At 35.1% G+C, this 14,679-nt stretch overlaps 1 protein-coding gene across 6 annotated transcripts in view; it reads left to right on the plus strand.

Moving 5' to 3' along the window:
• LOC111155546 (zinc finger E-box binding homeobox 1) overlaps window positions 1-14,679 on the plus strand; it is a 183,104-nt gene that overhangs the window by 113,041 nt on the left and 55,384 nt on the right. For 5 of the 6 annotated variants that reach the window (XM_022515756.1, XM_022515757.1, XM_022515758.1 and 2 more), the window contains one exon: window positions 13,306-13,506. The exons of the other annotated variant lie outside the window; for it this stretch is intronic. In XM_022515756.1, the coding sequence (XP_022371464.1) occupies window positions 13,306-13,506 (201 nt within the window). The remainder of the gene's footprint in view (window positions 1-13,305; window positions 13,507-14,679) is intronic. 6 annotated transcript variants of the gene reach the window in all.

The raw sequence follows: 14,679 nt of genomic DNA on the forward strand, positions 1-14,679 counted from the left end.
CCATTAAGCCTTACTTGGATTATTGTTTACTGCCACTCCCATGGAAACAAGGAAGTTAGGTCCCTTGAATGCATCCTTGTAGTTCATGGCCTGTTTCTTTTCACTTATCCTATTATTTTCCCATTGTGAACACTGGTATCTAGCACATAACCAACGGTTTTAAATTATGCACACTAATTATATTACTAGCTTAAAGGAATCCGAGAAACCCAAATGAAATGAATTCAAATAAAATTCTTGTCCTCTTCCTTCATCTTGTTTTTCATAACCAGTTCACCTCTGAATCAATGACTCCCAAAACCAGAATCTCAAAACCAATCTCTGCTGCAATTGGTAAATGACAAAACATTTCTTAAAACTTCCTTGTAAAGTAAGAAAAACTTAGAATCAAGCCAAATCCTGTAGCAGAAGCTATGAAACATATGAGTGGATGTGTGTGTTGCTCTAACCTGTATTTGGAGGAGGGTATTGGTTGCCCTTGACAGGGGAAATTCCATGCTCCCCACAATGCCATCCTCCAGGACATCTGTGCAGAGTGTGTGTAGCTGCCCTCAGCACTGGTGAGAAGGAACAGAATTCACTTATCTTGGCCTGCACTTAATCTCTTTTTTTTCCAGTGTTACCTTCCTTTTCATTTTACATAACTTCACACTTTATGTAGCTATGAATAGAAAAGGTGAGTGTTATTCATACTTTAAAGCAGACCTCTGTCTTTCATACATAAAAAATAGAGATTGTTCCCTAATAAGAACTTAAAATAGTTTTATTTCAAAACCCACAAGATAAACGTTTATAGCATAGCATTTGTTTTTTTCCTCCTTAAATGTCATTTTAACCTTTATTTTTAAAATTCCATTTTAGTATGTTGATTGCTGTTTCTAATTATATCTCCTGTTTACTGTTATCAAAATTCAAATAACAAAAACATTAAGAAAAAATTGTCCACCAATCCCAGTTCAGTTTCCAAAGCTCACCATTGGCAATGGTATGCTGAATATTATTTCAGCCTTTTTCCTTGCACATTCAAAATATATCTTTAAAAATTTTGCTTAAGACTTTATTTACTTGAGAGGGAATGAGAGAGAGCATGAGAGGGGAGAGGGTCAGAGGGAGAAGCAGACTCTCTGCTGAGCAGGGAGCCCAATGCGGGACTCGATCCTGGGACTCCGGGATCATGACCTGAGCTAAAGGCAGTCACTTAACCAAGTGAACCACCCAGACACCCCTAAATTTTTTTAAAGTAATATATACACTTGAAGAATATAGAAGACACAAAATAGAAAAAACAAGTCACTCTTTCATTACTTTATTTTTTCATTTGTATGTTCTTCTAGACCTTATCATTCATTATTCAGGTGCATATATGCACATACTATTATGTCTTCATTTTCTGCAAGAATGGAATCAAACTATTTTGGAGGACTTCTTTCTATATCAGTGCAAAGGGATCTATCTTGGGTGGCTATTTAGGGTTTTTGTCGTTAAAAACATGTTTGTAGATAAACATGTATCTATATTTACATACACGTATAAGTTAATTTGTAGGGTGAATGCCAAGAAATTTCTGGTTCAACAGGTAATTTTTTTTTTAATTTTATTTTTCATAAACATATAATATCTTTTTATCCCCAGGGGTACAGGTCTGTGAATCGCCAGGTTTACACACTTCACAGCACTCACCATAGCACACACCCTCCCTAATGTCCATAATCCCACCCCCCCAACTCCCCTCCCCCCATTAACCCTCAGTTTGTTTTGTGAGATTAAGAGTCACTTATGGTTTGTCTCCCTCCCAATCCCATCTTGTTTCATTTACTCTTCTCCTACCCCCTTAATCAACAGGTAATTTTTGATAAAAATTAATTAAAAATAAAAGTTTGTTTTGATAAACAACAGGTTAACACAACAGCATGTAAATATATACTCATTTCCTTAGCTCTTGCATGTATCCTGTGTTATGGAGAAATTTTTTGCTAATTTATTAAACATTTATTGAGCAGTTAATACTTAATGGACAGTGTTATACATACAGGGGGCACAGCAGTAAACAAAACAAAACAAAAATAATCCAGACTATAGGAAATTAATATTCCAGTGAAAGACAATAAAAAATAATAAAACATTATGGCAGTTGGTGATAAGTATTTTAAGAAGAAATAAATCACAGAAGAGGATGAGGTATGCTCTTGGTTGAAGGAGGTCTATAAATTGAAGTGGAGTGTTCATAGAAGACCTTACTAAGCAGGTAAAATTAAACCATGCTCCAAGAACATTCCAAGGGGAACAACAAGAAGTACAAAAGCTTTGAGGCAAGAGGCCATTGTATATGGAATGGAGTGAGCAAGTTTCAATTAGAAGATGAGAGATAATGGATGAATGGGAGCAAGCTCATGAAGGGCCTTTATCATTGTGAGGTGGGATGCCATTAGATGGTTTGAGTAGAGGAATAACAGTTTCTTTAATGCTCTAGAAGAATTGTATTGGCTGCTGTGTTGATAATGCTCTATAGGAAGGCAAAAGTGAAGGCTAAGGGACCTGATGTAAGGGAGCCAGTAGCAACACTAGGTGAAAGTTGGTGGCCTAGAACAGGGAGATGGTGGGGGGGAGTTAGTGGTAAGGGGATCAGTTGCCAAATTTTAAGGTACTTCTCTCTAGATTAGATGTGGGTTATGAGGGGGTGAGGGTGGGGAAAGGAGTAAAAACTGATACCAAGAGTTTTAGCCTGAGCAACTGGAAGAGTAGAAGTATCATTGGCTGAAATGGAGAAAACTGAGTGGATCAAGAATTGGGTTTTGGATATGGCATGTTTGCCAAGATATCCAAGTGGAGATGTCAACTAGGCAGTTGGGTTTAGAGTGCAAAGAAGTTTGGGCTTGAATATAAAGCAGGTAGCCCTCAAATGGTTTTTAGAGCCAGGAGACAGATTGAAGCCCGGGGGTGGAGGAAAGAAATGGAAAGGTAGCAGTCAGCGAGTTAGGGAAATCAAGGAAGTCAAGAGAAAAGGTTGATTTGAAAAGGAGAGATTTTATGTCAACTGCTGTTAGTAGGTCAGATAAAATGAGGATTGATCATTGTCATTGCCTTTAACAATGTAAAGATCCTTCATAATCATGACAAGAACAGTTTTGTGACCAGAGTGAGTTTAAGAGAGTATAGGAAAAAAACAAATTGGAGACAAGTGTCGATAACTTTTTCAAGAAGCTTTGCAGTAAAAGGGCCTGAGGTATAGAATTTGGAATTCTATAGACTTAATCAAAATAGAGGTTTAACCTGAATAGGGTTTTTAAATGCAAGAAAGGCAGGAGAGTTAAGAATGTATAGAAAGAGTGACTATAATGATATTTCATTAAAGTAGGTATTTAATTAGTGAGGTTGGACATCTTATTACATGTTTATTGTCCATTCATTTGTGTATGTGAATTTTCTTTGCATATTACTGGGTGGTTCTTTTGTTTTCCCCATAGATATTTAAGAATTCTCTGCATAATTAAAAAAATCAGTCTTTGGTAACATGTATTGCAGTTATTATTTACAGTTTGTCGTTCGTTTTTTGCCTTGATTTTTTTCTATATATAGTCATGGGTTTTGTATCATGCTTATAACAGCCCTACTTATTCCAAGATTGTAAAAGGATTTGCCTATATTTTCTTCTATTACTTATCACTGTGACAGTCCTATTAGGGACATATTGTTATTATCCCCACCTTAGAAATGAGGAAGCTGAGGTGTGAGATTAGGAAACGTGCCCAAGATGGCATGGATAGTCCATGGTGAAGCTGTGGTTTGAACCAGGCAAGCTCATTCCAGAGATTGTGTTCTTACCTCTCCTTGTAAATGTTAGAATCATTTGGCCTAAATTACTTAGATTTAGATTTTAAGATACCATATTAATATTTGGATCAGAATTTTATTGAATGTATAGACTATTTTAGGTAGAACTGACATCTTTATAATACGAAACCATTCTACCCAAATACAAGGTATATCTTTTCATTCATTCATATCTTCTTTTTTGTTTTTATTTAAATTCCAGTTAGTTAATATGCAGTGTAATATTAGTTTCAGGTGTAAATACAGTGATTCAACAGTTCCACACAGCACCTGGTGCTCCTCACAGCAAGTGCACTTCTTACTCTCCATCGCCTATGTCACCCATCCCCCTACCTCCCTCCTCTTTGGTGATGATCACTTGTTCCTTATAGTTAAGAGTCTGTTTCTTGGTCTGCCTCTTTTTTTCCCTTGCCTTATTTGTTTTGTTTCTTTTCTTTTTTTTGGTTTGTTTTGTTTCTTAAATTCCATATAAGAGTGAAATCATAGGGTATTTGTCTTTTTCTGACTTATGTCACTTAGCATAATACTCTCTAGCTCCATTCACATCATTGACAATGGCAAGATTTTATCCTTTTTTATGGCCAAGTAATATCCCAATGTGTATGTGTATGTATACATACATACACATACATACACATACATACACATACATGCACACACTGGGATTTATAACCCTCAATAGAATGCTAAAATTTTCTTTATATAGGTTCTCCTTGTTTCTTTTCTTTCTTTCTTTCTTTCTTTTTTTTTTTTTTTGCCTTCATGGGTTATCTTTTGTTGGATAGAATTGACAGAGATTGGTTGAGTTTTTCTTCTGTTACGGTTTTTAGCAGGTTATTTTTGGTTTATTAGGAAGCTATTGATTTTTTCTATTGAATTTGTAATTATTCATTTACCAAATTTCTAATTGCTAGTAGTTTTTTGCAGTGATTTTTCTTGATTTTTTCAGAAACATCCACATGTCCCTTGCAAATAATAATTTTGCTTTCTCTTTTCCAATATTTGTGCTTTTTCCTTTTGTTGTTTTTAAAAATTAGCTTATTCTTTTAAAATACTGTCAATAATGATAACAGTAAACATCTTTATCTTATAAATGCCTCTGATACACAGTCATTTATCATAATACTGACTTCAGTTTTATTTTTATGAGAAAGTATCAGCAAGGAATAGTGAATTTTATCAAATGCTTTTCATGGTCTATAGAAATCATTCATATTCTTTCCCCTTTACTATGTTAAGATGGTGGACTTGTGTATTTCCTAATGTTGAATAATGCTTGCTTTATTTATCTTCTAATGTACCACTAGATTTAATATCTTATTTAACATTTTTACATCAGTGAGACTGAGTTTATGAGTGTGTGCATGCGTGTGCACATGCACACAGTATGCTCTTAGATTTTAGTTGACTGTTAAAAAGCTGGCTTCACAGAAAGAATTTAGGCTCTTTACATTTTACCCTCTCTTGAAAAAACAGCAGAATTATCAGTCCTTTGAAGATCTGAAGAAATTCGCCTGGGAAAACACCTGGCAATTTTTGGGTGGTTAACTCTTTGATGTCTTTCTAAATTTATTCTAGGATCTGTCTACATTTGCCATCTCTTGTACAATTTTATAAATTCTATAAAATAATAAACAGTTATAATCATTAATATTTTCCTAGAAAGTTATTTCATCCAAATTTTTAAATTTATTTGCTTAGATTTGTACAAAATATTCCTAAATTAAGTCTCTTAAATTCCTTTATAGCTATAATTACTTCTCTGTCTGCATTTATCTTGAATCCTTGTGCTTCTCAGTTTTTTCTAGGATTACGTGGGTTAGCGATTTATCTATTTTATTGATGCTTCAAAGATCTGGCTTTTGGATTGATTTATCAATGATATGTCTTCTCTATTTTTTGACTCAATAATTTCTGCATTTTATTTTTAGTTAAGTCTTGACACTTTACTTGGATTTTGTCATCCTGCCTGTATTCCACAAGTAACAAGTCCTACAAGTTAAAAAGCATCCTTTTTATAAATGCATATTTTCCTATGAAGGAAATATTACTTATTGATAATTTCATGTGAATTCTTTTCATCTAGATACTTTCCTCACACACACACACAAGAGAACCAGCTGTCCCTGGGACTGATTTTAGTTTAGCTGCTAAAGAGCTTTGCTATTTAACTGTTTCATCTATCTTTTTGTGAATTGTACTTCTACTGACTAAAAGTAGCTACCTGAATGAGCAGGAGCTTTGATAAGTCAGGGAAAGGAGAGGTAATTTGGGATGATTCTTGTTGGGGTATATAGACAGAGGACCTGTGGAGAATGAGAAAGAGACCAGAATAAAAACTGAGAGAACAACCAGAGACAAACCCTAGGAATACTTAGTAATGATTGTGTAATGAGAGAGGGGAGAAAATAAGAACTAGGATTCTGTACATGAGGGCAATCCTCTCCCCTCTCCCTTCACCTATCAGTTGTCATTCTATGAATAGCCTGTATCTAAAGGCACCAAAACCCACCAACCCTTTGCAGGGGTAAATGTCAGAATCACTGACTTTTGGGGCACATAAGTGGCTCAGTCAGTTAAGCGTCTGCCTTTGGCTTAGGTCAGGATCCTGGGATCCTGGGATAGAACCCGATGTCAAGCTCCTTGCTCAGCCAGGAGCCTGCTTCCCCCTCTCCCTCTGCCGGCGGCTCCCCGTGCTTGTGTGCTCTCTCTCTCTCTCTCTCTCTCTCTCTCTGTGTCAAATAAATAAAATCTTAAAAATCACTGACTTTCATTGGAGTTAGATTTTTTAAATTATTTTGAAAATGTAAAGACAGTCTGTGATTATTCAATTTAATAGGCACCCTAGATTAAAGATTTTACCTAGAGAGAGAGATTATAAAATTTTCCCCTAGATTTGCTGAACTGAGAGTATTTATTTAAACCTAACATTAGGTTCAGGGGTACCTGGGTGGTGCAGTCAGTTAAGCAACCAAGTGGTGATTTTGGCTTAGATCACGATCTCATGGGTTGGGAGATCCCCATGTCTGGTTCTGTGTGCTCACCGTCATGCTCAGCAGGGAGTCTGCTCCCTCTGCCCCTCATTTCTCCCTCCCCCAACCACATGCACATGCACACGCGCGTGCTCTCTCCAAAATAAATAAATAAACCTAACATGTTCATTGTGTTTGGAGCACTCTAAAATCATTATGATGCCTATTTTTAAAAGACTTAAGTTGTAACTCTATAATATACATATTACATATTATATTACTTACATGGTACATTAAATATGCATAATAGGTCATAACATTTATTATACAGTAAAATGCATATACATTAATATTATCTATAAGTTAGATCAAAGGCTAGATTAACAAATATTTACTGTATGCCTGGGTATGGTATTCATGGACACATAAGCTCCTTTTTCCTGGAGTAATACTATTTGCATAAGTTTTCTCCCCTTAGGATTGTCATATAACTTCCCTTTTTCATTTTGTGTACTAATTTACCAGCTCTTTGGTTATCACTACAGTTTTGTCATCTTCCTGAATCATCAATAACACTTAAGTATATTGACTTTTCACTCAGAAAAAAAGAAGTGTGGCCCCACATCCAATTCAATAAGTAATTCTGTACCTACTATGTGGAAGGCAGTGTGCCAGGGACTCTTTTCAGGATAAGAAAAACGTGTCAAGTGATGTTGTTATGGTTTTGTCCCAATTGATGTTAAAGAATAATGGAAATCTTTGTTCAGTGTCTCCAGATATTATTTTCATATTTCATAGCATTCATACCTAAATTGTGTTATTCTCAGCATAGTGCTAATGTTATTATTTAGTTGAGTCTATTACTCATTTTTTTTGGTCCATTACTCTTGAGAACAAGATTCAAAATGTATGTTCTTCTGGGTGTTTCTTAAATTATGGCACTGGGTTAGTCTGATGGATATGGAGCAATTTGTTAGAAGTACAGTAGTCTGTTATTTTGTAAGGATCAGTCTTATGTCTGTTCCTAAGAGGGATTTTATCTTTCTTTTCTACCATGCAGAGGAATGTGTGTGTTTGATAGGAATGAGTGAGACATAGTTAATAAGCATGTATTAATGGCATGATGTAAGTATAACTTCTCCCTCTAGGAAAAATAAAAAGCCTTTTTATGCCTGAAAATATGTTGACATGTGGCCTTAGCCTATGGCTTTCATCAACACATGCCATGGTTATCACCTGATGAGAATCAAAGAGCTGCGGGTTAAATATGTCTCCTTCCGCCCCACCCCGCCACCCTCCCTCCTCCTTTTCCCCTGTGAAGCCTAACTTGCTATTCAGAGCTATAATAAACAGTGCTTGGCAGGGTTCTTATTACTAAAGCATTTAGATGATCTTGCCCTTAATGATTGAAGTTGAGATTGTGTTGCTCTTTTTTTGAACTGATTCGTCTAATTTATTTAGTTCTTTATTATAATTGTATGTTACTTAAGAAACAGATGTTTACATGGGAGTTTAATTAGTGCAGTTGATACCGTACTACACATAATCAGGTGCTAAAAATAACATGTTATGTGAAAGCCTTTCAAAATTTTATTGACTATAATGATGATATTACCCTATGGTGTACTGTCAGTTATATTATAATGAGATTCTGATGGTTAAAATTTTTTAGTCATTTGGAAATGTTTTAGTAGCATATTGTTAAGTATGGAATTCCAGAGCCCCAGAATAGACTAAACACAAAAATATGAATTTAAGAATATTTCTTATTAGTGCAACATTTTCAGTCAGGAGGCTTTATACGTAAGTAATTAAAGAATATGAGCTGTGGAATTGGGCACACGAGGATTTGAGTACCGCTCCATAACTTCATAGCTAAAAAACCTCAAACAGTTTACTCAGCTACTCTAGTTTTGTTTTGGTTTGGGGGGGTTAATTTTTGTTCTATGAAAAGGGAAATATAACAATACCTACTTCTTAGGAATTGTAAAGATTCAGTGGGATGATGATGATGATGATAAAATAATAATAATGGCATACACTTCTATAGTCTTTATTGTGTGCCAGACACTGATCTAAGCACATTTTTGAATCATTAGATCCTCACAACCACCTTATTCAGCGGATACTGTTATATATGGGATTAGATTTTAGCAAGTATTACCAACAAGAACTACCACCAAGAAGTCACTGTGTCCTTAACCGCCTTCTAGTGACAATAGATGCATTGAAAATGTTACCATTTTCTACAGAAATTTCAGTTCATATTGTGTTTTGTAAATTATATTTAAAGATTTTAAAACTTTACTTTTTCTGTTTTCCTTTATCTTTGTTTTCTTGGAATTCTTCATTTTAATTAAAACTCAGAAACAGGAGGTGATAATCACCTGTTTGTTAAGAAGGTACCACTCTTTAGGTAAACTATATTTTTTTTAGCCAAAGTTTTAAAAATATAAAGGCATGGAGATAGATGAGCAGTTAGTTAAGATAATGGACATTTTCACTGGCTACTGGAATTTTTCAGGGCCTGATTATTATTTATGCTTTTCATACTGGGGCTCTATTTTTTAAGTTAGCCTTGTAGAGCCACAAAAGGGGAGATCCAGAAACATAGGAAGCTTGACTTTTTTCGAAGTTACACTAATCAATATAAGCAATTTTCAATGCTTTTTCTCTCAGCTAAGTAACTGTGAAGCAGAAGACAGTAAGAAGACTTGGAAAATAGTTATTGGTTTTTTTTCCCATCAACCGATAAAATCCAGTGGATTGTTTTATTTTTCAAGTTCTATGCCACTTATTCAAAACATGCTTTGGGAAAATTCCCGAGATAACTATAAAATATATTCAGTCTTTTTGGCTTGATGTATTTGGCTTAAAATCTTCCATACCACAATGGCAGCTCATACTGGAGGTCAGAGTCCTAGAAAGTGACGGGTATTCTTGAAGAGTACTTTGGGCGACAGTGACCCAGGCAGAATAAAACAGGGTGAAAGAACTCTGGGTAAAAAGAACCTAGTGCAGCTCAGGGTAGAAGGAACTTAGTGAAAACTATGAAGCATGCAAGCAAATACTGGAACGAAAATGCATGTATGTCTTGAAGACTAATTCTGTAGGGTACTTTTTAAGTCTCAAATACTCTAAATGTAAATGTAGGGTTTGACAACCTATAGCCAACAAAATTGGTAATGATAAAACTGAACTGCAGTATTACATCATTAGAAGGCAAGAATAGCACCAATATAAAACTGTGGCCAACTCAAGATACTGAAGAATCACTAAACCTCTTCACAAAACAGTCAGAATTTCAACCATCCATACATGCCCAACCATGGTGAGAGCTATGGAACAACCTTTGAGAATCATTCCCTTTATCCACACTTAAAATGGCACAATTTACTCTGCTCATTGTGTGTGACTGGAATACAAGAATTCCCCATGTTTCCATATCTGTCTGCTTTTAACAAGTTTTCCATTTGACTCAGGACTTCCATCTCTTCTAGTATACCTAACAAATGTATTTAAAGAATGACCAAAGATATGTTAACAAGAAAATTTGTTGCTAATGCTTAAAAAACACTTGGAAACAAAAATTTTATCAATATAGGTTATTGGTTAAATTCTATCTGTACAATGAAATGATGTGCAACCAGTGAGAGGAAAAGGAGAAATCTTCACATATACTGAAATAGAAAAATTTCTAAGATATGTTATTAAGTGTCAAAAAACTTGATATCCAGGATCTATAAAGAACTCGTCAAACTCAATACACACAAAACAGATAATCGTATCAAAAAATGGGCAGAAGATATGAACAGACACTTCTCCAATGAAGACATACCAATGGCTATCAGACACATGAAAAAATGTTCATCATCACTAGCCATCAGGGAGATTCAAATTAAAACCACATTGAGATATCACCTTACACCAGTTAGAATGGCCAAAATTAGCAAGACAGGAAACAACATGTGTTGGAGAGGATGTGGAGAAAGGGGAACCCTCTTACACTGTTGGTGGGAATGCAAGTTGGTACAGCCTCTTTGGAGAACAGTGTGGAGATTCCTCAAGAAATTAAAAATAGAACTTCCCTATGACCCTGAAATTGCACTACTGGGTATTTACCCCAAAGATACAGATGTAGTGAAAAGAAGGGCCATTTGTACCCCAATGTTTATAGCAGCAATGGCCACGGTCGCCAAACTGTGGAAAGAACCAAGATGCCCTTCAACGGACGAATGGATAAGGAAGATGTGGTCCACATACACTATGGAGTATTATGCCTCCATCAGAAAGGATGAATACCCAACTTTTGTAGCAACATGCACAGGACTGGAAGAGATTATGCTGAGTGAAATAAGTCAAGCAGAGAGAGTCAATTATCATATGGTTTCACTTATTTGTGGAGCATAACAAATAGCATGGAGGACATGGGGAGTTAGGAGAAGGCATTTGGGGGAAATTGGAAGGGGAGGTGAACAATGAGAGACTATGGACTCTGAAAAACAATCTGAAGGGTTTGAAGAGGTGGGGGGGTGGGAGGTTGGGGGAACCAGGTGGTGGGTATTAGAGAGGGCACGGACTGCATGGAGCACTGGATGTGGTACAAAAACAATGAATACTGTTATGCTGAAAATAATTAAAAAAAAAAAAACTAGGTGGCAAATGTGATCCCATATGTATAATGTGATCCTGTATGTGTATATTTAAAGATGTATAATATGTTTATATAGAGAAATGATATTAAATATGACATGTGAATACATTGAGGTCCACATTATAATTAAATAGGATAAGGTATATAAAATGATTAGTATCATGCCTACCTTGTGCATAGACAAATTAAAATTTGCTGTTATTGTTGCTTTAAAGAGTGAGTCAAGGAAGGGAAATTTGGTGGGAGGGCTTTTACTAATTTTACATGTTTTATATTTTTTTGTACTAAACCTGTATTACCTTTATAGTAACATTAAAAAATTGTTTGCTCTTGGGAAAAGATTTAAATGTATTCCCATTAAAGTATTCATGATACAACAAAACTTAGTATTTTTCTTCTGGCACAAGATATTGAAGGATTTCTAATGTGGGCAAAAGGGTAGCTCCTGTACTCTTTTGAACAGAGAGGTCTTCCTAAGGTCTATAAAAGCAATTTTGGAGATTTTTGCTTATTCATTCTCACTGTGACATATACATCCATATTTCTGATTGTATTTCTTTCTTCCTTTTCTCAGGCATGTAGTATATTTATACGGGAAGGGGTATATACATATATCATTTAAACATTTAGGTTATTATCTTCTTTCAAGAATGGTTGGAAATTTTGAGGGAGAAATGGAAAGAATAACTGAAAATAGTTATTGCTTAGTTATCTCAATGAAACAGATTCCTTTTTCCTCCCTTTCAACCTTTGCTTAGCAAATAGGAATCACCTTGCAAATAATTGAAAAGAGATATTCCAGTGACCATACCCAATGAGGTACTGAATAATTTATCCCAGTAGAGTGATTATTACAAGGACTACAAAGAAAAAATATTGACTATACTGTATTATTTATTTTAGAGAATTTTATTTGCAGCTATTACTCATGGTTCTGCAAACGGTGGTCATTCCAAATACTTATTTATCTTCATAATGCTAATGTTAAGTTTTATTGAAATTCATTAAAAATATGGAAAGGATGCCCATTTGAAAACTTCTGAAAGTCAGTTATTTTTTTCCAAAATTATAGACTTACATATAAACATTACTTAAATCACGCCTTCCTTACATAGAAGTTTGGCTAAGTTGATTTGATAGATTCTTTTTTTTTTTTTTTTTTTTTTTAGGAAGATAGACATTTTATTTAACATCCTTTTTAAAAAGAAAAACAAAAGGGGCACCTGGGTGGCTCAGCCAGCCAAGTGTCTGCCTTTGGCTCAGGTTATGATCTCGGGGTCCTGGGGTTGAGCCCCACATCAGGATCCCCGGATTTGATAGATTCTTTCTAAATTCATGCAGGATTAATATGAAATGTATGGACTGAATTGGTATCTTGAAAATAGTCTTTTTTATGGTTAACTTGATGAGGTTTTGTTGTCTAATTAGGAGAAATGAATTCTTTTCTTAATTGTGGAATGCTTTAAAGATTTGTGGCCCTAATTGTGCATAAGCAGTACCATATAGAATAAAGCCATTATGACTGGAGAGGATATTTAATGTAGTGTTTAAGAGCACAGGGTATAGAAACAGACACTAGGGTTCAAATCCTGGACTTCCCACTTCTTAGCTATATGATCTTGGACAAGTTACTTACCTTCATATGTCTTGGTTTCCGTTTCTGCTTTCAGGGTTATGTGTAGTGGATGGTAGATAGATACTCTATTTCATAAGGTTGCTATAAGGTAATGAGTTACTATTTATAGAGTACTCCTAGTAAATCCTTTTTAAAATTTCTTTTTACTGAGGTATAAAAACGGATTTTTGCACTAGTTGTTTTTGATTATTTGTTTCTTGTTTGTATTACAGTTACAAATTATAATACTGTGGTAGAAACAAATTCAGATTCAGATGATGAAGACAAACTCCATATTGTGGAAGAAGAAAGTATTACAGATGCAGCAGATTGTGAAGGTGGTGTGCCCGAAGATGACCTGCCAACAGACCAGACAGTATTACCGGGGAGCAGTGAAAGAGAAGGCAGTGCTAAGAGCTGCTGGGAGGATGACAGTAAGTTTAATTTTTTCATAATGTTCTAATCTCTTGATTCTTTAAAAAAAAAAAAAAATATATATATATATATATATATATTAACTGAAAAGATAAGTTTGGTGAAAAGTTTGAAATGATCTGTGAATTTGTCTATTAATCAATTGAAGGTGGTAACCCACTTAACCAAAAAGTAGATTGTGAAACAGAATAATAGTTACACTGATTATTTGTACAATGCATATAATATATTGCATTTTAGTCATTTTTTAACCAGAATCAAGCTTTCCATATTCTGTTGATACAATTGAACCTACCTGTAATTTCATATTGTAACTTCAAATGAAGACTCTACTTAGATACCTAGATTATATTTTAATACAGTACAATTATAACACAACTCAACAAAAATCCCCAAACAGATAAATCTCAGGAGTACTTTTAATGTTTGAAAGCTTGTTCTTCCTCCTCCCCGTTCTTCATCCTTTCCCCTTCCCTGCCTTCTCCCATATATATCAGAATGCTATAAATCTTCACTCAAATAAAATTTTTACTTTTTTTTATCTCAAGCATGGTTGAGTGGAAGGATTAGTGAAAGTCTTTCTAGGAGGAGAGAGTCTCTCTATTTACTTACACTGAATATTTAAAATTCTTCCTCATCTGTCAAATGAATAAATTGAGCTATAGCCTTTTCTTCTAGATCAAAAAGTCCTCCTCTCTTCTTTTCCTAATAAAACTAAATTATTGAAGGGCACCTGGGTGGCTCAGTGGGTTAAAGCCTCTGCCTTTGGCTCAGGTCATGGTCCCAGGGTTCTTGGATCGAACCCTGCATCAGGCTCTCTGCTCAGCGGGAAGCCTGCTTCCTCCTCTCTCTCTCTCTCTCTCTCTCTCTCTCTCTCTCTGCCTGCCTCTCCACGTACTTGAGATCTGTCAAATAAATAAATAAAATCTTTTTTAAAAAAAAATTAAAACTAAATTATTGAGCCTGTCTTGGTGGGATTTAAGCAACAGTGGTATAAAAACAGAAGAATGTGAAGAAAGCAGGTATTATGAATTAGAGGGATTGGGAATTTGGAATAAGGGCATCAGCAAAGGCAAAGAGAAGCATGTGCAAGTGATCACATTCAAAGTCAGTCAAATGCAAAGCCTCCCCAACAAGAGGTCAAATTTGGGGAGGTCATCTAAATAGGATAT

This window comes from Enhydra lutris, unplaced genomic scaffold (assembly GCF_002288905.1).
Source record: "Enhydra lutris kenyoni isolate GAN:26980312 unplaced genomic scaffold, ASM228890v2 scaffoldscaffold42, whole genome shotgun sequence".
NCBI lineage: Eukaryota > Metazoa > Chordata > Mammalia > Carnivora > Mustelidae > Enhydra > Enhydra lutris.